We start from the raw sequence: 25818 nt of genomic DNA, 5'->3' as shown, positions 1-25818 counted from the left end.
GCCTTCGGGGCAGAAGGGTGATGCAGGTGGCAGGACTAAAGAAAGGGAGAGTGAGTTTAGGATGCTCGAGAGGGGTGGAATGAATAAAGAAGACCACAGAAGAACTGATATATTTGGACCCAGTGTTGGCAAAGAGTAATGACTAGCCAAAAAAAGAGCCATCCAGCTATCCAAAAGAAAGAACAAGTCTGTCTTAGAAGAAATACAGGCAGAATTCTCCTTGGAAGCGAAGCTGGCAAGACCTAGTACCCCTTATAGTACTTTGGACATGCTCACAGAAAGGACAAGAAGTCCTGGCAGCAAAGTGGGTTAAGTGTTGAGCCAACTGAAAGGTTGGTGTTTCCAATCCACCAGCCTCAGGGGAAGGATGGGGTGGTCTTGTCTGCTCAGTCGAGATTGGCAGCCTCAGAAACCTCAGGGATCAATTCTTTGTTCGACCGAGTTGCTCTGTGTCAGAATCAACTCAACAACAGCAGGTTAGCAGGAGCGCACACCATGTAGAAGGTCAGTGGGAAAAAAAAGATCCTCAATGAGATGGATTGGCGCCATGGAGGCAATGAGGGGCTCAGACAGCATGGTGATGGTGAAGGGGGCACAGGAGCAGGCAGGATGCGCTTCTCTTGTACGTAGGGTTGCTAAGAGTTGAACTGACTCAACAGTTTCGATTCACAACAACACCAGAGAGATGTGCAAGGATAGACCCTCCTGTTGCTTGCGAGCTTTGGTTTTTCTTTTAACGTCACTAAGAGATTTGGACCAGGGTGTGATGCAATGAGATGTGCACTTTGGAAAGCTAGTTTGACTACAGGGTTGTGAAAAGTTGGAAGAGGGCAAGAGCTTAGTTGATTGAACACTTACCTAGAAGAATTTGACATAAGAGAGAGATGATAGTGGCAAAGACCACAGTAGTGAGTGAGTGTGGTAGACAGAAAAATATTCCCTCTCCATAGATAGCCATATTCCAATCCCTAAAACTTGCAGATAGAATTAAGGTCGATAATCAATGGACTTTAAAATAGAAAGAGAATCCTCGATTATCTGCATAGACCTTAGGAAATAGGACTTAGAAATGGAAAAGGAGAGCAGAGAATAAGAAGTAGAAGATGTAAAATAAGAAAAACCAGGAAGAGATGTAACACTCAGCTTTGAAAGAAGGAGCCCATGCACCAATGAATGCAGGCAGGCCCCAGAAGCTGAAAATGGCCAAGAAACAGATTCTCCTCCAGGGAGGTCAAGAAGGTATAGCACCATGTCTTTGATTTTAGCCTAGTGTGGTGAAGTGAAATTTCTTAATACAGCTTTTCTGTCCATGTCTCTGCACCTCCCGCCAAATAATTGGGTGAAACTATGAAAATGAGGAACACTATTCGAAGGGATTGGTCAGTTTTCATTGCCACACCCCTGGCTATGAGAATGAGCCATGCAGAAACAACAGCAGGTCATTTCCAGGTCCCTCGAGAAGCCCACCAGTGGGATATGTCAAAATCGGTCTGAAGTGGCGGAGGTTGAGGCTAGAGACACCAGAGGCTGTGGCACAGGGACCATGAAGCAAAACAGAGGAGCAGCTCCATGGCTATGTGAGACAGAGCCGAGACCTGGCCCATGGAGAGAGAGATGAAGAGATGGAGTGACTAAGAGGGAGGACTAGGGAGCGACGTGGCTGCTGGCTGCGGAGCGAGGTTGCTGTGGACCAGTGACTCTCTCTCTCCTTGTGGCTTGTTATCTGCTCCCATAAGCCCCCTGAATGGTGAGTATCATATGGATGCTGTGTGTGGTCATTCCCATGGGTCATGGAATCCAACAGGAAAGGAGAGTGTTGTTGGAGGAACACTTGATGTACAAAAAGGGTCAACGAAGGATGGATAGTGGAGGCACATCTGATCTCTCCCTTGTAACATAGGCTTAAGTCAGGTGATTTGGTCTCCCTTCCTCCTTTGTGTACCCAGAGATGGTCATATATGGCCCCCACGCCATTTTTTGCACCTAACAAAACTCATTCCAGATTTCAAACCTCCAGAACTATAAGATAACAGTTTGTACTGCTTAAGCTGTTAAATTTGTGATAACTCTGATAGGAAATTAATACAGTGGGGACTCAGATGTAGTGGGAAGTTTGGGAGAAGAATGGATAAGAATTGGACTGAGTGTGGGCAATGACTGAGAGGGAGAAGTCTGCATGGACTCCCAGGTTTGGGGATACAGCCCTGCTGTGTGTTACGGTACTATATCCAGAGACAGAGGATGCAGCCCCGCGGTGTGTTACGGTACTATATTCAGAGACGGAGGATGCGGCCCCGTGGTGTGTTACAGTACTATATTCAGAGACCGAGTATGCAGCCCCGCGGTGTGTTACGGTACTATATTCAGAGACCGAGGATGCAGCCCCGCGGTGTGTTGCAGTACTATATCCTGAGACAGGAGAACTTGAAAAGAGATAAGTGAAACAAGCTGAACAACCAGGAGTTACATTTTGGAGATGCTGAGAGTCGCGTGTGGGAATATCTAGAATTTATGAGAAAGGTCTGGGCCATGTCTCCACTTGGCATAGAAGGGAGTAAACTCACCGTGTGACCATGTTGAAATAGTAGCTTTTGATCATTAAATTTAATACACTTTTTCTGGTAATTACTTGGCATTTCTTAAAGTGTTTACCCTGTTGGTAATAATCTACAGATTATGACAATTTTTTTCTTTCACACTAGTTCAACATTTTATTAACACTTTGCTTGGACAGTGTGAAATTATTTTAATTGAAGTACATTTTCTTGAAAGCACTCCTTTGTCAGCCCTGGGTGTTGAAATTTATGAATTTGTAGGCTCGATGAATTGAAGCCAAACTGAAGAGTTAAGTTAGAGTAGAAAGGTCTCGCTGATACCAAGGGCTCAAGGAGACTGAAAATGTTTTGAAAATGATGATGGCAAAATGTGCTTGACACAATGGATGGATCTATGGATTGTGATAAGAGCTGTACGAGCCCCCAATATAATGATTTTTTAAAAACAGAAGAATCAGAAAAAAAAATTAATAAAGAAAGGCCTCATCTTGTTGAGGTGGTTTATACAGGTCAATGGGTGTGACAAATCCAACTGTAGCCCCAGATTCCAGAATCAAGACAAAATCAGAAAGCTTAGCTAAGGAAGAACTGGAAGGTGAGATACAGACAATGTGACAAAAGGAATGGCCTGACAGATTCACAAAGTAGATCCTGTAACAAGGAATCAAGGATGAAGCTGAATAGCAGTGCAAAGAACAGAGATTCCAAGCTGGAGCAGATGCCCAAATGATGGGTGGCTACAGCTGTTGAGTTGGCTACTGCAGGGCAGTTGGATTGGGGCCAAGGTCAGAAATCCAGGCACCGCCCATGGAGTGAAGGGATCATGAGAGTCTATGCAATGCAAGGAGGGCCCTAACAGCACATGCTTTGGGGCAGTTTTCCGGGAGTGGGTAACACCTGGCCCAACCCCATTACTGTTCCATAGGTTACGGCTAAATAACATTGCAATAAAAGAATCCAAAGAAAGGAAATTAAAAAATTCAGCACATCTTCTTTGGCTCAGTAATGATCATCTGTTTTCCTAGGAAATCATTATTTTTAGATAATAGATGAATCCACGCCACGTTTTTAATAATTGCTTCTAGATTTCAAATGTATCATCTGTGTTTTATTTTTTCTCAAAGGCATTGCAACTGAAAGCCTGGTGAGTATCGTGTCTGTCTACTTCTGAGGTAATGGCAGATGTGAGTCTGCGCAGGGACATCTCAGCTCGGGAACGGTAGGCCGAGGCCAGCCTCTTCACAATACAGATTTTTAAACAGCTATCTTTCCTCTAGCAGTGACAGGCCAACCATTAAGCCTAAATCGTCTGACATATGAGACATTTTATGAAGTACTTAAATCTCCATTATTACATTTATCAAGTTCTTTAAACTAGGTGTGAGGTTAAGAAAAGAGCAATTTTTTTCCATGGGGAAGATGAGGACAAAAGAATCACCCTTATGACATATTTTAAATGCCACTAAAAGATTTGGTCTTCCTCCTACTGTGTATCCAGCTATGTGTGTGGCTGAAAATATGGTCCAATAACTATAAGAACTTATCTAAAATGATGAGTTCATGTATTTATTCAACTGTGTAGCTGGAAAAGCATATTTGTCATTTGTTAGTGTCCAAATTTGGAGATCAGCTATATCGATATGTTGCTGTTGGTGGCTATCAAGTCAATTCTGGTGCAGAGTGGAACTCCTTTGTAAGATTTTCAATGTCGTGACCTTTTCAAAGTTGATCACCAGATGCAGCTGCTTAGCATTGCTGGATGTGTTGGAAATGCCATCCTTCAGCTAGTGGTCAAGTGCCACTAGGGACTGCAACTATATGAGGGTGCTTCAAAACGTGTGTGGGAAAATGCCATTATCTTTGCATTCCATCCTTTCCATGAAGTTTTTGAAGCCCTCTTCTATTAGACTAGTCCTTTTCACGATAGCGAAGAGGATGTTTTTTCTCCCTGCTCCATCCAGTCTTACACATGACCCCTCTTCATTCAGAACTTCTTCCCTGCCAGGTCTTGGAGCGCACTGGGTGGGGCTTGGATGGAGCAGTGGACAGGGCCGTGAGTCACAGAGTCCTAAAGGGTTGACAAGTACTGGAACTTGCGCAGTTGGAATGTTCAAGTAAACACCGTGCTTCCCCTGCTGATCCCCTGACTTGATGAGGGATGACACTTCAGCCACTGGTGGGACCTGGCTGAGAGCAGAGGGTGGACTGACCCTTCCTGGGACCTTTGGGCACCATTTCTTAAAAGCTTCGGTCGTGGAAAGCAATCCTAGATACTACAGGGACATGGGTGTTGATCATTTCTCTGAGCTAGGTCTTACTTTATCAACCCCTCACAAACATTCACTGAATAAAGATAGTAATATCAGTTCCACATTTTAAAATAACAATATTGAAGCAAAAAGAGGCCACATAGGCTCCCTAAGATCACACAGAAGGAATAAGTGTTGAAAACTAGGATTTAGATCTGGTCTGTCTGGGCCAATTAACGATAGTGTTAAAATCTTGAGAAATCAGATTGTTTGAGAAGGCAATAATGTGATTTCATAACTTTTAAAATATATTTTAGATAATTTCGTAAAAAGAATTTTACTGAATGCCAATATTCCTTTTCTCAAACACATGGAGGTGCATGCCCAAAGGAAAACTAAGGCAACAGAAACAGCTGAAAGGATCTCTGAAGTAGAGTTGGAAAGGGGTACACCTATAGACTGAGGCCAGTAGATTGTTGAGCTCCTTTGGGCGGCTTTTTTGTTGATAACCTCTTGACCGTTGCTGGTGAATACTGGTCAGAGGGCCCTGCAAGTATGCCCCTACACTGTCCCAGTCCTGGCAGGAACCAGAGGCACGTTCCAATACAGTTTGGCTAGAACGTGTTAGTAGGGATCTATCTGATCATCAACAGTGGGTGAAGTGCACCCATGGGCTAGCAGCAACCACATCAATCCCAGTGAGACTCAGAGAGAAGTAAGGGAACAAATACCCCAACCTCTCTCTCCTCCCCCCAAGAACATCTCATTGGTGGAACACAACTAGAAGCATAAGGCAGGATGATCTAGTAATATAGAGTCTAGAAGCCATCCCCCAAGGCACAGCAAATGTGCTTGGTGGTGTAGTGGGTCATTTGTTTAGGTGCCAACAACATGGTCAGCAGTTCGAACCCACCAGTAGGTTGGCAGAATAAAGATAAGACATTACTCCTGTAAAGATCTGCAGCCTTGGAAACCTGCAGGAGTAACTCTCTCTCTCTCTCTCTCTCTCTCTCTCTCTCTCTCTCTCTCTCTCTCTCTCTCTCTCTCTCTCTCTCACACACACACACACACACACACACACATAAGGTTGCTATGAGTCAGAATCAACTTAATGGCAGTGAGTGCACAGTGAAGCACAAAGACTGAGCTTTAGGTTATGAGAGATTTGTTGGGATGCCAATTGAGAAGGGCCTATACAATTTCCATTCAAGCCAGACGTCATAAACCCTGCTGATCACTCTCTTATTTGTCATTGAAACAGGAATTAAAACAGTCTTTCTTTTATTTAAAAAGTTAAGGCTAGAGTTAAAGATCACACAGCCTTGTGACTCTTCAGAGATCCCTACACTTTGGCTCATCCTGATTAGATAGGTGCTGTTAATTTTAATTGAGCACGGGTTTAGTATAATAGGGAATTAGCTCCACAGGAGAGGGAAGGACCCAACTTCAACCCAGTGCGCCAACATACAGTGCAACATTCAGGCCTGAAGCAGGGAACCAATAGAGAGGTCTGCGGGGCTGGCCCCCAATCCCAACTATGTGGACACCCCCCATACCCCCCAGAAAATTCACAGCTCAGGGAGAGGGACATGTCTAATCAGAGAACACAGGAGCAAACAAAGAGGGATGGAGAGAGAGTGGGACACATCCTAACCCACCATGTTCTGAGGATGATATTCCTGTTCAGAGCAGCCAAAGCACAGAGAGGACCATAGAGCTGGCCCCACCACAAAACACGACGTCCCTCACTGATCCATAGCGCTATGGAGGACAACTGGAGACACACTGCAGGAACTGTGCCTGATCTGACCCCACCACACTGGGGCAAAACACTAAAGACATGCAACAGAGCAGCAAGGGGAGCAAAGTAATGAAGTGCCCAGGGAATACCAAAAATAGACTTTGGGGCCAACGCATGGCAGCCTATCAGACTCAACCTGAAAGCACTCCTAAAGGTCAACAAACAGACCTGGAACTATTTCTAGCAGTGGTTCTCCACCTTCCTAATGCCACGACCCTTTAATACAGTTCCTCATGTTGTGGTGACTGCCCCCCGCCAACCCCACCAACCATAAAATTATTTTCCTCGCTAATTCGTAACTGTAATTTTGCTACTGCTGTGAATCAGGGGACCCCTGTGAAAGGGTTGTTCAACCCCCAAAGTGGTCGCAACTCACAGGTTGAGAACTGCTGATTTATAGGCTTTTCTTTTTGTCGTTGTTGTTTTATTCTTTATTTTCATTTGTTGTTTTGCTTTGCTTTCTCTTCTTTTTGTGCTTATTATTGTCTCTGCAATAGGGAGTTTGTCTATCTAGATAAGACTGGTTGGATAAACAATCTGTAGTAGAAAACAACAGGACTGATGGTACAAGGGGAGCCAACAAACTCAGGGACAAGGGAACAGCGTGTGATCTACATTTGATGGCAAGGAGGGCATAGGGTGTCTGGTGGAGTTGATCCAGGGAAATGTAGCGGAGAGGAATTACCAAGCCCCGAATAAAGGCTGAGCATGATAGGGGGACAAGAGGAAAATAAGGAGGAAATAGAGGAAAGAACTAGGAGGCAAAGGACATTTATAGAAGTGTAAATATAGGCATGTACATATGTAAATCCATTTATATATATATATAACAATAGGGAAGTAGATCTATGTACATATATTTATATAATAAGTATTAAAGCAGCAGACAGACATTAAGCGTCCACTCAACTACTCCATCAATGCAAGAACACTTTATTCTAATAACCTGGCATTCTGTGATGCTCACCTTCCCAATACTATCACTGAAGACAAAATGGATGCAAAAACAAATGTGGTGAAGAAAGCTGTTGGTGCCCGGCTATCAAAAGATATAACTTCTGGAATCCTAAAGGATTGAAGATATAGCTGGTAAGCAACAAGGCCCACAGGGAAGAAGCACACTAGCCTGTGTGATCATCAGGTGTCGATGGAATAAGGTATCTGGCATCAAAGACACAGAACAAAAAATCATATCAATGTGAATGAGGGGGAGGGTGGAGTGGAGACCCAAAGCCCATCTGTACACAATTGGACATCCCCTTACAGAAGCACCACCAGAAAGAGATGAGTCACTCAGGGGGCAGTATAACACTGATGAAACATACAGCTTTCCTCTAGTTCTTTAATGCTTCCTTCCCCCACTATCATGACCCCAGTTCAAACTCAAAAATCTGTCTACACAAGAGCAAGTATACTGGTACTGATAAGAGTATGCAGTGCAGGGAATTCAGGACCAATAAGGAGAGTAGCAATATCAGTAGGGTAAGGGAAAAGTCGGGGTTGGGAAAGGGGGCTGATCACAATGGTCTACCTATAACGCCCTCCCAGGGGGATGGACAGCAGAAAAATGGGTGAAGGGAGACAGTGGTCAGTGTAAGATATGAAAAAAATAATAATTTATAAATTATCAAGGGTTATTGGTTTGCGGGGGATGAGCTGATACCAAGGACTCAAGTAGAAAGAAAATATTTTTTAAATCATGATGGCAACATATGTACAAATACGCTTGACACAGTGGATGGATGTATGGATGTGATAAGAGCTGTAAGAGCCCCCAATAAAATGATGTTTTTAAAAAGTAGGGGATTGTACGATGGTTTTAACCAGCCCTATAACAAAGTTATAGAATAAAAATATTTTTATTTTTATTTTTTAAATCATTTTATTGAGGCTCATACAACTCATCACAATTGATACATACATCAATTGTGTAAAGCACACTTATACATTTGTTGCCCTCATCATTCTCAAAATTTGCCTTCTGCTTGGGTTCCTGGAATCAGCTCCTCATTTTCCTTTTTCCCTCCCCCTCCTTTCCCCCTCCCCCTCCCTCATGAAGGCTTAATAATTTATAAATTATTGTTTTATCTTACACTGCCCAGCATCTCCCTTCACCCACTTTTCTGTTGCCCATCCCCTAGAGAGGAGGTTATATGTAGATCCCCATGATTGGTTCCCCCTTTCTATGCACCCTTCCTTCCTGGTATCGCCCCTCTCACCATTGGTCCTGCTGAAGACAGGTGTGTGCATAATCAAACGTGGTGAAGAAAGCTGATGGTGCCCGACTATCAAAAGATATAGCGTCTGGGGTCTTAAAGGCTTGAAGGCAAACAAGCAGCCATCTAGCTTGGAAGCAACAAAGCCCACAGAGAAGAAGCACACAAGTGTATGTGAACACTAGGTGTTGAAGAGATCAGGTAGCAGACACCAAAGAACAAAAACCATCATTGTGTGATCACCTTCCCCACATAAACACTGAAGATGAATGTGTGCATAAGTAAGTGTCGTAAAGAAGGCTGATGGTGCCCAGCTATCGAGAGATAGAGCATCTGGGGACTTACAGGCTTGAAAGTAAACAAGCGGCCATCTAGCCCAGAGGCATCAAAGCCCACATGGAAGCAGCACACCAACATGTGTGATAATGAAGGGCCGAGGGGACCAGGTTTCAAGCAAAATATTTATTTTTTTAATGCTCTCTTTTACAACTAATAATTTCAATTGACTTTTCTATCTTTTTATAACTATGTTATTTCCTCCAATGCTCTTTAATCCACTCACACTAGATGTTCACTCTCACCGCCTCACTAATATCTCTTAACAAGGTCATTATTGGTCTCCTCATTGACAATCTCATTTTCTGTATTCAAATTAGTAGTCGATTTCATTTTACCCACAGTCTCTCACCCATGTTTGACATCACTTCTTCCCATTTCAGACATGGTCTTCAGTCTTCCCCAAGACAACCTCTCTCATAGAATTTTCCTCCTACTTTTTTGGCCTTTCCTTTGCAATCTCCTTCCCTGAAGAAAATTCATCTCCCAAACTCTTAACACTTGGGCCTCTCTTTGGACCGTTCCTCTATCCTAAAAATACTCATTTTCCTGGTGCTACTGACTGGTCTTGTGTCTTTCAATGTCATCTTTATACCACTGTAGGATGGTGATGTTCAGTGGTAGAATCCCTACCTTCCAGAAGGAAGAACCAAGTTTGATTCACAGGCAATGCACCTCATACACAGCCACCATCCCTATCACAAAGAGTTTGCAGGTTACTCTGATGGTGAAGAAGTTTTGTCAGCATTATCAGAGAAGACTAACTAAGATAAAGATCCTGGCAATCTACTTCGGGGAAAAAAAATCAGCCAATGAATACTCAGAATCATATGGTTCAATCTCATCGTCCATGGGATCACCAGGAGTCAGGATGATTGTAAGAAAGCTAGCAACAACTTATATATCTTTATCTATTCGTCCCTTACCCCTTCCTATATTCCAGACTCATATAGTCCAACTACCTATTCAATATTGTGCCCCAAATTGGATATGTACACAGTGTTCGATTGATCTTTCCCACAAGCTATCTGATCACATAATCCTCCATCTTAATAAGTGGGACCACTCTAGAATGGCCATTGGCCATTGGCTTTTCTCTCACAAATTACATCGCACCCCTGGCTTGAGCTTCATCCTATACCTCCAGTCTGACTACATCTGACCATTCACTGCCACCACCCAAGTCCAAGTTGCCATTGTCTTCCCCCAGACAACTGCCACAATCGCCTCATGCTTTCCATGTTCTCTGGCTCCCAAATCTCCTTCTGCAGTCAATAGTCACTCCACATGCTCATTTAACTCATAAGTCAAATAATGACTTGCCCATGCCCCAAATTCCAAGCTCTTCCATCACTTATATGTCATTGCTACCCCTTACAACTTCTGATTGCTACTTCTTACCTGATGAATTACTGCAGTCATGTTGTCTTTCGGTTGCTCCCCAAGCATTTTACACACACACACACACACACACACACGCCCCCCCTCAGGGACTTTGGATTTGCTGTTTGATCTGTCACTCACGCACTGAATGCGCACCTGGTCCCTTCATTTGTTTGGTCTACCATCTCTGTATAGAGCCTTTTCTTACTGTCCCTCAGGAAACAGCACTGCATATCACACTCTCTTCCTCCCGGATTTGTTTGGCTCCTATGTGTTTATTACTTCCTGAAAGTATACTTCATCTCTGATGGATTGACTTGATAAGACCTAGAATTTATCCTGTGTACTGCCAGGGACTTTATTCAGTTTGTTCCCTATTGCATCCCCTGCACCTGGAACAGGGTCCAGCACAGAATAGGTGCCGGGTACATATTGTTGAGTGAAAGAATGAGTGCGTGAGATAACAGTGTAAAATGCTAGTAAGTAGGACTCTTACCAACTTAAAAAAAAAAACAGTACGAACTTACCTTATAAGTCCATGCATCTAAACTAAATCGAGGCCCTATGAGTTGAAACCGGTCTCCAGTATTTCCAGGTTCTCTCTTGGGGTCCGAGTTTTGGTTGCCTCGCTTGCAAAATTGAGACAATGATCCTGTACAGAAAGTTAATTGACAGGGCTGAGATTGTTTACCTCAGGCTTACTTGCCAGGTGGCTGGGATTTCAGAATTGATAGATATACACTATGCCTACACCGTCTGTGTGAACAGTATAGTTTATATTGAATACCCATTTTCCTTCTGGGAATCTGAAATTCCAAACATACTAGACAGAGATGCCTTCTTGAGCAGTGCTCATCAGCAACCCTGGGGACGGGCCCGGAGTCCCTAGGGAGTTTCCCTGGGATGCCACATTCCCCGTGTGTTGTCACAACTCGTTGTGTACACTGTGATTCCCTGGAGAGAGGACACTTGGGAGTTTGCTGCTGGTCTCCTTTGCCCGTGTTGATATTACTTTACATTCATCCACTGTAATAAGTCACGGCACAGATGTGATTATTTGCTGAGTGTATTATCTTAATCAGCATTCTCTATATATCCATTGCAAAGGCTGGACAAAAGTCACAGACAAAATTCATCCTGGAAGGGTTTATTTTTATTTATTTTTTGATCATTTTACGGGTGGCTCATACAGCTCTTATCACAATCCATACATACATCCATTGTGTCAAGCACATTTGTACATTTGTTGCCATCATCATTTTCAAAACATTTTCTGTGTACTTGAGCCTTTGGTATCAGCTCCTCATTTTTTACCTCCCTCCCTCATGAACCCTTGATAAGTTATAAATTAATTGTTATTTTTCATGTCTTACACTGACCAATGTCGCCCTGCTGGAAGGGTTTATTAAGGAAGTTAACAAGTTGTAATGCCAGTGAGAAATACTCAGAATAGCTGCTTATCAGGACATAGTACAAAGTTCTCTCTGGTCTACTACTCAATGCCCAAAGGGGCATACCACTCTACTGTAAACCTCAACACAACTGGATTCAGGTCAACTCTGTGGGTTCAGCAAACCCAGCTTCGTGAATTATATTCCCAAAGGTATCCCACTCCAGTAAGCCTCAGTCCAAAGGCACTCTGCTCCATTGCCATGGTTTGGCAAGCCCAACTTCCCCAATTAAGTGCTGAGAGGTATCCCACTCCACAAGACAGCCTCCTATACAAAAGTACTCTGCTTTACTTGCTGTGTGGGTCAGGAGGTCCATCACTCTGATCCATGCTCTGCCTCTGGCTCTGGCTTCTGATGTGGCTCTTCTGATGTTGTAGCAGTCATCTGGACCCAGCAGGTTCACCACACAAGGTTCTTGGATGCGGACGATGTGCTCCACACCTAGCCCTTGCTAGGAAAGAGATAGCTCCTCCTGCTTCTCATTTCATACACAGCTGAATGACATTCCAGGGAATCTTGTTCACAGTTACTTATGGGAAAATTCTATCAGTGTCTTCCCTAACTTCTTACCAAAACAATGCTGGAAAAGGTCATTTGGTAGGGGAGAGAGACTTTAGCTAGAAGAACCATATTAAAGGATCCACTGCCCCTGCACGGAAGCTTGTGATTTCTCTGAGCAAATCACCAAACCTGGAGGTGATCTTGGCACCTCAAAAACACTCCTTCTCAGGTGATGATGAGCTTTCAATGGGATCAAGTGCATTCATCTTAATCAATGTGACCGATACAGACTAAACATAGACAGACTAGCGAGAAGAAACCATGTACCAAGCAAATCTTCATTTCCTGACTATATGTCCTTCTGCTCCGTGGTGCTCAAAGGCAAAGAACTAACTTTCACCCAGATCTGAGATTCCTCACTGCAAATAGAGTAATAGCTATTGTTAACAAGATCTTACTATTTTCCTCTTAAGTTACTTCCTCTATAATCTTTTCACTCAATCTTGTTAAAATAGTAAAATTATATTTATGACCATTTATATTACAGCTGTGTAGTATCACCAGATAAAGCATAGGTGGAACCATTCCAACGTCGATTTGCTATCTACAATTCTCCTATTTTAAAAACAGGAAAGTATCAATTCCCAGCTATTTTGCTTTCATACCTTCAATTGGAAGGCATGGCACCCATTGGGAAAGTTACAATTAGGAGGAGACTAGTAACTCATTTCTATCCCAATATTCACGATAGTTGACCTAGCAGGATTTAGTGCTTGTTCGGGTACAAATACATGTAAAGGAACACTTCTAAGTAACTTTTCTAAAAGAATTGCCATCTCTTGTTCTAAACAATTGACATGTCTACAGAGATCTAAAATTTTGTCCAACACCTGACCAAGTAGTAGTTTTGCATGTAATTTATTTTCACGAAACATTCCTGAGAATATGTAGGAATGTTTCGTGAAAATAAATTACATGCAAAAAATGCCCACTAAAAATGCCCCAGACCCCCAATCAGCTACACAGCAGCATCTGATGTTGCCTGGTTTTAATTGATAGTCAGGTCTTTGCTGCTGGGTTGATTTGATTTTTCTGTGTAACAATTTCTATAATGTAAAGGCTTCACGCAACCGAGAGTTACTTTGTACTAAGTGTTCTTTCCATTGCTTTACAAGAATTTGCTCATTTAAAATTCATGTGGTAGGCATATTTATTAACCCCATTGTCCCAGGTATGCCCATAATTTTCCCATAATGTTTTGTATTTTAAGTTCACACGTGCTGCTAGATTTTGACAATGCTGCATAACAAGCAAGTCCAGAATCTCGATGGTTTATTGACCATTCGTCTTCACTCAGGAGTCAGCTGTGGTTTGGCTGCAGCTCAGCTAGGGCTCAGTTGGGCTTGCCTGGGTGTCATAGTTGGCTAGTGTCACTACAACAGAATACTACTAACGGCTCTTTGTTTTCTCACAGTGTAGGAAGGAAGACGTTCAAATCCGGGAACTGGCTCGAGGGAATGGTCTCTGTCAGCTCTAACAGTTCTTTCTCTTCCAGCATTCCTCGGTTCTTTCTGATACTCATATGACAGCTACCTGCCACTTTGTGATTACTTGTCTCTGTCGCCGCTGTCCCCTCCATCACTCAGAAGTGATTAGGTTTAGGATGCACCCTGGTATTCGACCTGGCCTCAATAACATTTTAAAGAAAACTTAATTCCAAAACAAGGGTTGCATTTGCAAGTGTAGTGGCCAGGATGCTGGTACTTAGTTTGGTGGTACACAGTTCATTCCATAGCACTGATTGAATCTAGACTGGAGGCTGAGAAGATATGAGCTTCTTCGATCTCTCCTTCCAGAACCTAAACCTAGGTAGCATCATCTACCTGAGAAATGCTCAAGGCAAGAGGGAAAGAAAAGAGACACACCTGTTCCCAAAGCCTCCACCCACACTACTTCTTTTATCTGTAGTCTGGTGGTCAAAGCAGATCTTATGGTTAAATTGAACCTCGCCAATGGGACAGAACACTAGACACCACCCACACGGAAACACAGCAAGCCAAAGAGAGCCCCCAAAATATCAGAATGAAAAAAATCTGTCCTACCACCTTGAAAATCCAGATTTCATCTTTTAAAGTTAGTATAAAAAGAAATCTCTAAAAAGGTATAACCCTGAATGGATCAACAGTAGTTCTGTGGTCTTCTGCTGGCAAGATATAACAGTTGCCTCTTTTCTGTTTGCATTCCCTAGGTCTTTGCATCATGTTTGGGAAGAAAAAGAAAAAGATTGAAATATCGGGCCCATCCAACTTCGAACACAGGGTTCATACTGGGTTTGATCCTCAAGAACAGAAATTTACGGGCCTCCCCCAGCAGTGGCACAGCCTGTTAGCTGATGCGGCCAACAGGCCGAAGCCCATGGTAGACCCTTCATGTATCACGCCCATCCAGCTGGCTCCCATGAAGGTATGCAGAGGGTTCGTCTTTAAGTTGGCTTACGAAGTGTGTCTAGTTAATTGAGTGTACCATTTTTATGGGTAAGCAATAAAAATGCCTAAACTATGTGGCTGAAAATATCCAGATTATACATAATTATCCTTCTAAGATTACAATATTTAGCGCTTATTATAAGTTGCATCATATGAGAAGGGGTCTCAGCTTTCAGATCTGCGATTTTTTTTCTTTAGTCAGGCAAAGTGCATTCATAAGATAGGAAAGTTTATTTCTACTTTAAATGGTGCTTGCTGAAGAATATTTATCCTCTCTGGTTAATATTGGAAATTACTTCTGATTAAACAATATATTAGACAACCTTTGTTTTTTATTTGTTTGTTTAGCCTTTTTTGTATATAAAGGTTTAGGCCACAAGATTGTGATAATAAGCAAATGTATATAAACTTGTCTACATAGCCAACAATGGAGCCATTTGATATAAATAATTTGAGGTCTATAATAGGATATGATTTACCTTAGACAAATGACTAGTCGGTTTTTGGTAAGGCATGTTCATGAAAATAATTATAATAACGTGAATTTGTTTTCAATACACCAAATAACTGCAAAGAAAATCTAGTCAGGATAGTTTCATCCCATACCTCAGAATAATAAGAATTCCACAGACCACCATATGATTGCCCAACATCTAGCTACAGGAATGGATTTGTAATTGAAGGTTAGCATCATTTTGTTAGCCAATATTCTCGTTCAGGATTCTATAAACCAGATAAAGCACTAAGTCCAGATTATTCTCATGCTTATTCTATTAGAAGGCATCTCAGCCATGTAAATAATTTATTCTAGGTTAAAGTGACGATTGAATAAAATTGTTTAAATGATACGCAAAGCTTAAGTGGATTAATTGTTAAAGGATTCAAGAATGGATCCTAGCTGATAAATTATGGGGAATATTTATGTGACCTGAACTGAATAAATTAAAAATTACAATTTTATTAGTCATGAGCAATTTTATTCATTCTTTTAATTGAATACATGGGTTTGTTCTTCACAACAAAAGAAACTAGGTATTGATTGCTGTTTCATAGGAACTGGCCAATTAATCAACTCCATGGTTAATATTAAGTAATGTCCTACAATTGAACATAAATTTCTCCTTATGAGGATGGCAATAAATGCACAAATGTGCTTGACACAATGGCTGGCTGGATGGATTGTGATAAGAGTTGTACGAGCTCCTAATAATAAAATGATTTTTTTAAAAGAATGAAAGTTATGAACGTAAGGCTTCACTGATAACCAAATCACAGAGTGGGCCACAGCTAAAAGAACTTGGGGTTGAAAGAAGGCCCTGTCTGTTTTCATTGTTTTTTTATATTCCGTGTTGTTATAGAAACCCAGAAAATGGAACGGGCAGTATGCCCAGACAAGTCCTCTGCTACTGACCATCATGGAAAATTTTAAATGCCCACATAACACTAGGATTTACTTTTTAACTCTGTGTTCAGTTATGACTGCATGAGGAATATTCCAGGCAGGAGCAGTATTTGTGTACTATCCTAGCTAATCAAGAGAGAAAGAAGAGGTGTTCTATTCCTGTAAACAGTTCCAGACTCAGAAACCTACAGGGGCAGTTCTACCCCATCCTCTAGGGTCACCACGAATCAGAATTGCCTCAGGGGCAGTGAGGTTTTTGTTGTTCTTGTTTTAGTCTTTTTATTCTAACTAATAGTTCTGGGTGTGTGCTACCTTGTTAAAGAGGGTATGTGTTATTGAGAACTGAGTATCATTTATTTCAGCATGGCATTTACTTTCCCAGGTCCTAGCAAGTCCTGGTCACCAGCAAAGAAAGATGTTCCCAAATCTGATGACACTCTACCATGCTCAGGCGAATTTGGGGCTTAAGAAAGAGCCTCCAAGCTCTTATTTGAGGCTTAAGAAAGAGCCTCCAAGCTCTTATCTCCCATCTCCTGAACGGGTTGTCTCATTCTCCTTCAAGCATTATGTGTCAGCCCCCCCCCCCCATCTCCCACCCCTGAGGGCTGAAGGGAAGTTCCTTAACTTTTGAGATCCTGAGACCTTTACTTATTTCGTGGGACCTCTAACCTTGACCCCCATGAGTAAGCAGCCAGTTTCATGAAATGAAAATGCTGGGAATAGAAATGTAGATGCTCGCTGAGTGATAAATATACCTCAAAAATAAAACCAGCCCTCCCAAATCCCAACCTCATTGCCATCAAGTCGATTCCAGCTCATAGTAACCCTGTAGGACAGAGGAAAACTCCCCTTGTGGGTTTCTTAAACCTTAAGTTCGGTGTGAGTGGAAAACTTTATCTTTCCCCTGCAGAGCGGCTGGTGGTTTTGAATAGCTGACTTTGTGATTAGCAACCCAAAAACATAACCCACTATGCCACGGAGTTTGAAGCCCAGTGTTGCCTTCAGGGGTGGGAGGATGATAAGGAGCAGCGAAACACTCGCGTAAGATTTCACTAGATTGAATCTCCCTGTGAAAGTATGAGTGGAGTGAACAAAATGTTTCTAAGGGAAGTACGCTCAAGACATCTAATAGCTCATGCTTTCAGACTCCTTTAGATTGATCCACTCCCAGTACTGTATGTGCAGTTCTACTGTTGGCACACCTGGGGCAAAATTAGTGACTCTAGAAGAGGTAAGGTATCAAGATTTTAAGAGGCTAACATGCCTGCCAGTTTGGGGGAAAAAATCTCCCAAGTCACTTGAGAACAATAATATCTTGTAAAACATGTAGAAATCAAGCAGTCCTTGTAATAAGCTGGTATTAACTAATAGACATAACTGACTAGATTGTGTTGTGTGGATTTAAAGTCATTTTAAAAGGTATTTAAGTTAGATAGAACAAAAAATGCTAATTTACCTAAATTTTCCCTATAGTTGGCAAAGGGAAAGATCGCAACATAAAAATAGCAGGTGGGAGAAATATACAGCACTTTATGTTGAGTTGTTGGGCTGCTAACTGCAAGGTCAGGAGTTCAACACCACCAGCAGCTCTGCAGTTGAAAGATGAAGCTTTCTACACCTATAAAGAATTACAGTCTTAGAAACTCAGACCCTGTCCTATAGGGTCTCTCTGAGTCAGAATTGACTCAGTGGCAGTGAGGTTGGCTTGGTTGGTTTTATATTGTACAAGCTAGTTCTTAGTGGGACTATGCCAGTATAACCAAGAGTCTTTCCTCTGATTTTTGTATCCAATATTCAGAACTTCCTGTAAATTGCACACGTTTACCAAGAGAAATCTCTCTTCGATGTAGATTTTTTTTTCCTTTTTAAGGTCAGATTTTCAAACCAGACTCTGCATTTGAATCACTTGGCAGCCATGTTAGACTCAGCTCTCTGGGCCATATTCACAGATACTCCGATTCAGTAAGACTTGGGTGGATCCCAGGAAGTTACATTTCTATGGAGTGCCCAGGTGATGTTGACACTGCTGGTTGGACACCACATTTGGAAAGCCACTGATTTAAGTCATTGAGAAAGAAATGTTTCCCCATAGTATGTGACCAATGCAAGCCTATACCAAGAGACCCACAATGCCAGAAACTTAGCCAAAATCTATAGTTTAGTTGGGACTTGTGCCAAAAGTTCATGTGTCCAAGCAGGCTGAGCCTGAACACCAGGAGTGAAAAGAGGGGGCTTCTCTTTAAAGCACTTCGCAATTAGCATGAAGGAACACCTTCTTAAGGTAACGCTATCATTTTATTCACAAGCATAAGGATACCATCGGCTATATGACCAAAACGCCAGCCTAATGAGGCGCGTGGAAGGGCAAGAGGAAGGATCGCTTTGGTTCTCACCCAACCATTCTCAGACTTGAGCTCAGATGAGTTCTCCTGTGGGGACTGTTAAACCCAAACTTCTGGACCTCTCCCCGGGATCTGGATGCGATAGGTCTGTGACGGGCCTGATGTTTCTCACTTCGAACTCTCCGATGGATGCTGCTTTGTGCAGGAGCCAATTTGAGCTCCACTGTTCTAGACCAGCTGTAGCTAAAAGTTCATGAGCACCTTCCTTCTTTGACAGCCTAGAGATTATTTGAGAAACCACTGAAAGAAAAACACAGAGGATAATGTGTAAAAGCCTTGGTAGGTTTTACCTAAGATGAAGAAAGGATAATGGAGCTTCAGATTTGCTTCAGATTTCTTTTTAATTTTTAAGTAGAAATAGGGAAATAGCACTCTAGAGTATGATTGGGTATGGTTAAATTTCATTCAATGGTACCTATTATATGAGATAGTCTGTAGCTTGCATTTTCACTTAAGATTGTTTTGAAATAAGTGTATATTGATGCACTAAAAAAAGAAAGTTTGTTTTACATGTTTAGTTTTCATTGTTGCTCTATCCATTCACCGACCAGAGATGTTTCCAAGTATTTCCTTTTCGTTAGTCCTGCCACGGTGCCCCTGTTCACACCTCCTTGGGCATGTGGTTAGCATTTTTTGGCAGCAGTTCGCAGAATCTAGTACGAGTCCCTGGGGTCCTTCAAATGATTTCAGGGTATCTACAAGAGCAAACTCTTTTCATAATAATATGAAGGCAGCATTTGCTCCTTCCCCTCTCGTTCTCTCCTAGTTGTGCGATGGAATTTTCTAGAAGCTGTGTGACATGTGAAGAGAGCGAAGGGAGGTGTGTGCTTGGCATTCTGGGGTTTTCATTTTTTTTCCTCCCGGTTTTTAGTTCTCGTCTGGAAAAGATTACTAGAACATAAGCAGAATCCTGCGGTGTCCACAGCAGTTCTAAGAGACTCAAGGAAAGTTTGAGAACCCCTGCCTTAAGGCATAAGCGATACAGTAACCGGTTTTTCATCTTTTTTGGTAGAAAGTCCAATTTGCTCTGAAGTTTCCTTTTCACATGCTACCCACCACCCACATGTTTGTCCCCTGAAAATACAGACCTTTGCCTTCTTGAACTGACTGGCAGTCTGGACTTTCACAACTTACTCAAAAGTCATTTTACGAGGTCCACTCATTTCACTGTCATAGATTATTGTATTCAAATGAAGTCTTGAAGTCATTGTGAATGCCTAGATCTGGACTCCCCCACCTTCTTTTTGAGTTTGCCTTTCAAGTCTGTTCTAACCATCAACTTTTAATTCTTTCAAGTTGGAAGATTCATAGAGAAACAAAAACAAGACTGACAGAATAGGTTTCCCACAGATTTGTCATGGTCGATATTTTACAATCTTCTAAAACCAAGGTCCTGTATTTTCACTGGTTGTCAGATGCCCGACTGCTGCATTAGAAACCATCCTCCTCAGAAAATCACATAAAATAGAAGTCAGTCCTGGGATTGGACCACGCCCACTCCTGAAGGCGATCCAGATTCATGATCAATAGTTTTCATTGAAGATTCCCATTTTGTGAGCCATTTTTTCCTTTTCCTTGAGGATTTCTTTTTGAAATCTACTTTCCTAAAATAAAGAGCAAGTAAATATCTGACATTTTCTAACAGGAGCTCCCATTGATTCAAGGTGGCAATTGTTTCCATGTCTCTCATCTGCTCATCCTTGTTGATCAGAAGTAAGTTTAGAGAAGTGATTTCTCTTAATGCCTCCTCTCACTTCTGGGAAAAGATGTGAACTTCCAGGAGGGGGAGAACTTGAGTCACAAGGAAGAGCCAGTGCGAAGGCCCAATGGCAGGAATGAGATTGGGGAGTTTCAAGAAGAAGTAGATAGCTCACGTAAATGAAGCCCAAACAGAGAGAGCCCAAAAGAGAGCTATGAGATGTGGTAAAAGGAGCAAACAGGGATGAGATGATGTGGGGCGGGTGTGATTAGCCATGGGGAGAAGGGGATTTGTTAAACCCCAGGCATAGCAGACACAGTCTCAGATTAAGACATTGTTTCATTGCACAGGAGCTGATTTGTCTACAAGTCAAATCCAAGTTAAAGTATACCAGCTACATTGAGTTACTCTATACTCCTGCTAGTTTTAGGGATGTATTTGTTACATGGATATGACTATTTGAGATGTAGGGATCCTCCCAATTCTATGATTATCAGTCGCTAACTAAACACACACACACACACACACACACGCATTTTTATAAAATGTGAGTGCACGTATGTTGTAGGGATTGAAAATGTTATTGAAAAGAAAATGTACAAAGGGAATGTATAGAGGTCGAAATAAATGCATGTACATATGTAAATATATTTATATATAAAGATGGGGAAATAGATGTATGTGCATATATTTATAGGTTCAGTATTAAGGTTGCAGATGGACATTGGGCCTCCACTCAAATACTCCCTCAATGCAAGAATACTTTGTTCTATTAAACTGGCATTCCATGATGCTCACCCTCCCTACACAATCACTGAAGACAAAGCGGGTGCATAAGAAAATGTAGTCAAGACACAACCGCTGAAGACAAAGTGGGTGAATAAGCAATTGTGGTGAAGAAAGCTGATGGTGCCCGGCTATCAAAAGAGATAGCATCTGGGGTCTTAAAGACTTGAAGGTAAACAAGCAGCCACCTAGCTCAGAAGCAATAAAGCCCACATGGAAGAAGCACACCAGCCTGTGTGATCATGAGGTACCAAAGGAATGAGGTATCAGGCATCAAAGAACAAAAAATCATATCATTGTGAATGAGGGGGAGGGCGGAATGGGAACCCAAAGCCCATCTGTAGGCAACTGGACATCCCCTTACAAAGGGGTTGCAGGGAGGAGACAAGCCAATCAGGGTGCAGTGTAGCAATGATGAAACATACAACTTTCCTCTAGTTCCTAAATGCTCCCCCCACCCCCAACTATCATATCCCAATTCTACCTTACAAATCTGGCTAGCCCAGAGGATGTACACTGGTGCAGATAGGAACTGGAAACACAGGGAATCCAGGACAGATGATCCCTTCAGGACCAGTGGTGGGATAGAAAGGGGGAACAGATTGCAGGGATCTACATATAACCTCCTCCCTAGGGGATGGACAAAACAGAAAAGTGGGTGAACAAAGATGTCAGACAGTATATGATATGACAAAACAATAATTTATAAATTATCAAGGGTTCGTGAGGGAGGGGGGAGCAGGAAGGAGGGAGAAAAATAAGGAGCTGATACCAGGGACTTATGTGGATAGCATATATTTTGAGAATGATGAGGGTGATGAGTCTACAGATGTGCTTTACACAATCGATGGATGCATGGATTGTGAGAAGAGTTGTATGAGCCCCCTATAAAATCATTTTTTAAAAAAGAAAAGCAAAATGTCATTATGAAATGAAACCTTTGGGGCAGATGGCCAACATATTTTAAAAGGTCACATCAAAACTACAACTTCAGAAGGACTGCAGTCATGCCAGTGAGCATCAGAACCAAGGCATTCACTGAGGAGGCAGGTTGCTGGGCCTTTGCTAAAGTTCTCTCTGAAACATCAGGACAAGTGGTTCTCAACCTTCCTAATCCCACAACCCTTTAATACAGTTCTTCATGTTGTGGTGAACCCCCAACAATGAAATTATTTTTGTTGCTACTTCATATCTGTAATTTTGCTACTGTTATGAACCGGGCAGCCCCTATGAAAGGGTCATTCAACCCCTAATAGGGTCGCGACCCACAGGTTGAGAACCACTGATTTAGACCTTCAAAATCAGTGAGACTAACAGACCAGCATTCTCTGGGATCCCACCTTCCTCTCATTCCTCCAACTCCCACAGAGGAAGGATACTCAACCCCAAAGCCCCTCACTTGCCCAGTCTCAGGAGATCTGGGGAAGGTAATCTTCCCCGCTCCTGAAGACGTGGGGAAAAACAAAACTCAATCCAGACTTTTTGTGCGTATCATTTCTCTGATCCCCCGCACCTGGGAACTTCGGAAATGCAGTTTCCCACTGTACCAGTGGTGTTAGAATTTTAACACATCATTCATCCCTGCTCGGAGGCAGAGGAGATGCTCACTGACTACCTTAGCCAGGCATCCTGGCTGATTCAGCCTGCCACCCAGGGTGGCAGTGTTGTGCCCGCAAATGGTAGACTCCACACCTACCACTCAGTGGATACATGGAAGATAGTCGGACCGCATATTCCATGACCACGGTGTTTGGAAGATGACCCCCAGCATCCTAGTGTAGGCCACTGAGACTCATGAATGATGCTCTCATTCACTCCCTCTCAAGAGTCCAGCTTCTCTAGCCTCCCTCAATGCCAAGGTGAACAGAACTAGAGGCTACCATCTTTAAAGCAACTGTCCATCTGAGACAGCTATTTATGGAGGGGAAAGCTATTTAGGGCTTTTGGATGGTTAGGTCTCCTGAACACCTCCTGTCCAAACGTCTACCCTGCAGCGACTCCAGCCCCCTTATATAACTCCAGGGAGGGATCATGCAAAGGTTTTGTAACTACCTCCGCGTGGAATTTCATCCCCACTCTACCCCAAAGTAGGCCTGAGTGTCAGAGCAAAACCCCCCAACCAAAACAAACCCATCCCCGTGAAGTCACTTCGGCTACAGCAGCAGACCTGCTCCCTTGGGCTTCTGAGGTTTCTCCATTCTGACCAGAGCCGAAAGTTTCACCTTTCTCCTGAGGACTGGCTGCTGTGCTAGGACTGCTGCGCTTGTGGGGAGCAGACCAGCGCGTGGCTCAGCGCACCCCCAGGGAGGCCTTGTGTGGGGGCTCCTTGCAGCAGAGTCCATCCAGACTCATAGCAATGCTGCAGGGCGAAAGAGAGCTGCCCTGTGGGTTTCCCACATGGACCGCTTAAGAGGAGGAGAACGTGGAAAAGCCAGCAGAAACCCTACACTCCCTCACATTGTGCTGCATCGTCCAGAAACATGCCCGACAGTGGAGAGTATTTTACCGACTACAAGGTCATTGATAGGCATGATTAGTCTGTGGTGTTCTCATAACGACCAAAGAACAGTTTCGACCTGGTTTTTCAGACAAAGAAACCTTGATTTTTCAGAGTCACCCAATTCCTAAGCAAATCAAACCCAAATCTAATATCAGAGACCCAGCTGCATGTGGCCCCGTGCTTTGCTCCTCCTGGGTCCTCCCTCCCTAATAGTTTAAGGATTACTTTGTATGCACGCTCCAAAAATTCTGCATTTGCCAGGAAAGTCAGAGGAAAAGGACAAACGGAATTCCCAAGACCGAGAACTTGCTACTGCACTACCAGGCAGGTGAGGGGAACGGTGTATTTCTGAGCAGGAGAAAGGTTCGCTTTGACCTCAAGGAGCACAAGGAAGATTGATGGGATAGAGAAGGTTGGTGAGGTGGAAAAAAACATAATCAGGGATGTCAATTATCGATCACGGTCCTGTATACCAGATGCTGTGTTGCCTGAGTCCTTACATACACCATCTGTGCTGGATTGAATTATTCAACTCAATTTGTAATTCCCCTCATCCCAGCCTCAGGTGGGTTGAGTGTACTTCCCCACTCATTGACTTTGGAGTTGGCTATGGGCCAAAGGGATGACGTAAGCGAAGGCTTGGAAAGTGTAGCTGGACTTTCCCATTGCACTTCGGCCGTGATTCTGAGAAGCCCTGCTTCCAGAAGACATGGAGTAGAGGCACCTGAGCTCACGGACAGCTCTTCTGCTCAAAATAGTCCCCCAAACCCATGCTCAAGGCATGACACCGGGGGGCTCCTATTCTTATAGATTGTGATATATTAGTGTACAAGTTGTCTATCTCATTCAACCCACCTACCAACTCTTTCATTACACCATCTCACTGGGCCCTCAAGTCAACTCTTTCAAGTGGCTGTTAGTAACTCCATCGATTGGGTGAGGACAGAAAGGGTAAAAGACTTGCTGAAAGGTCTACAGCTAATTATTGGAAGAGGTTCGGGATTCAAACTCCAAACCTCTCTGATTTGAAGGCCCAAGTTGATAACCGCCACACCGCCTTCCCTTCCAGTGCTAGGAGTGCTTTAGGCATGGCAAAGCGCTGCCCATATAAGTGGTGGTAAGACAGGGAGCGACCCATTTACTCTTACCTAGTCCTGTCTTTTTATTTCACAGATCCTACAACTTAGGCCCAGGCACATGAGCTTATTTTTCCCAAGGTCACAGAGTTAGGTTTAAAAGCCTAGGTTTGACCCACAAATTCTCACTCACTTGGGGATCTGACAGGCATCCCACTTTAACAGGCATTCCACTTTAAGCGCCAACCTGACTACAAAGACTTCTCACCGCTGCCCTGTCTTCATTTTCACATTGTATCCAGAGCCTCTTGCGCAGTCTTTAGATAAGTATGTATCCACACAGTCTTCTCAAGTGAGCGATTTAAATAGCAACTGTAACGATGGAGCCCCAAGAGGCAAATGAGGGAACCCTGGAACCCAAGCTGATCCCTTCCTCTCCACCATGACCTTCCTGCTCTTGGTTAGAGGTTGAACAGCAAGCCGCTTGATCACACAGATGTTTCTCCAGACCCATGTCGGTTTCCTACAGAATGGTCTGCTCTGGACTCCGAGAGCTGACCTGGTTGTTTGTGGCAACTGAAAAATTCTATATGAAGTGAAATGACAGTCTCAGGAATGCCTTGTTTGCCTGGCTCTTTTCCCCCTGCAATGATGACCTACCTGGAAATCTAACTTCTCAAAAGAAAGTGTGTGCCTTTCTGTGACTCCCACACGTGCTTGCAACTTAAAAGACTTCATTTTATTTTCATTTCACATCTTACAAAAATGGGGACACTAAGGCAGCAGCTGTAGGAATCTTTGGTAGATGATAGGTATAGGTCAAATCTGAGAGTTTTTTGTTTTGTTTGTTTTTAATCATTTTGCATGTAATTTGAAATGTGAGTACAGTACTGTTGACTCCATTGATACACGTGTTAAATCATCTTGGTAATTTCCATGCAACACATCTTAATTAATGCACCTTATAAGGTTAAC

At 42.9% G+C, this 25818-nt stretch overlaps 1 protein-coding gene across 1 annotated transcript in view; it reads left to right on the top strand.

Annotated features, from left to right (window-relative positions):
- Positions 1-14751: 14751 nt before the first annotated feature.
- Positions 14752-25818, top strand: part of PAK5 (p21 (RAC1) activated kinase 5) — a 137316-nt gene continuing 126249 nt past the window's right edge. Inside the window, exon 1 of the mRNA XM_075527832.1 lies at positions 14752-14955. Within this exon, the coding sequence (XP_075383947.1) occupies positions 14752-14955 (204 nt within the window). The remainder of the gene's footprint in view (positions 14956-25818) is intronic.

This window comes from Tenrec ecaudatus, chromosome 12 (assembly GCF_050624435.1).
Source record: "Tenrec ecaudatus isolate mTenEca1 chromosome 12, mTenEca1.hap1, whole genome shotgun sequence".
NCBI classification, from domain to species: Eukaryota; Metazoa; Chordata; class Mammalia; order Afrosoricida; family Tenrecidae; genus Tenrec; species Tenrec ecaudatus.
Note: the sequence above shows the minus strand (reverse complement) of the source record. Positions and strands in the feature narration are given on the sequence as shown.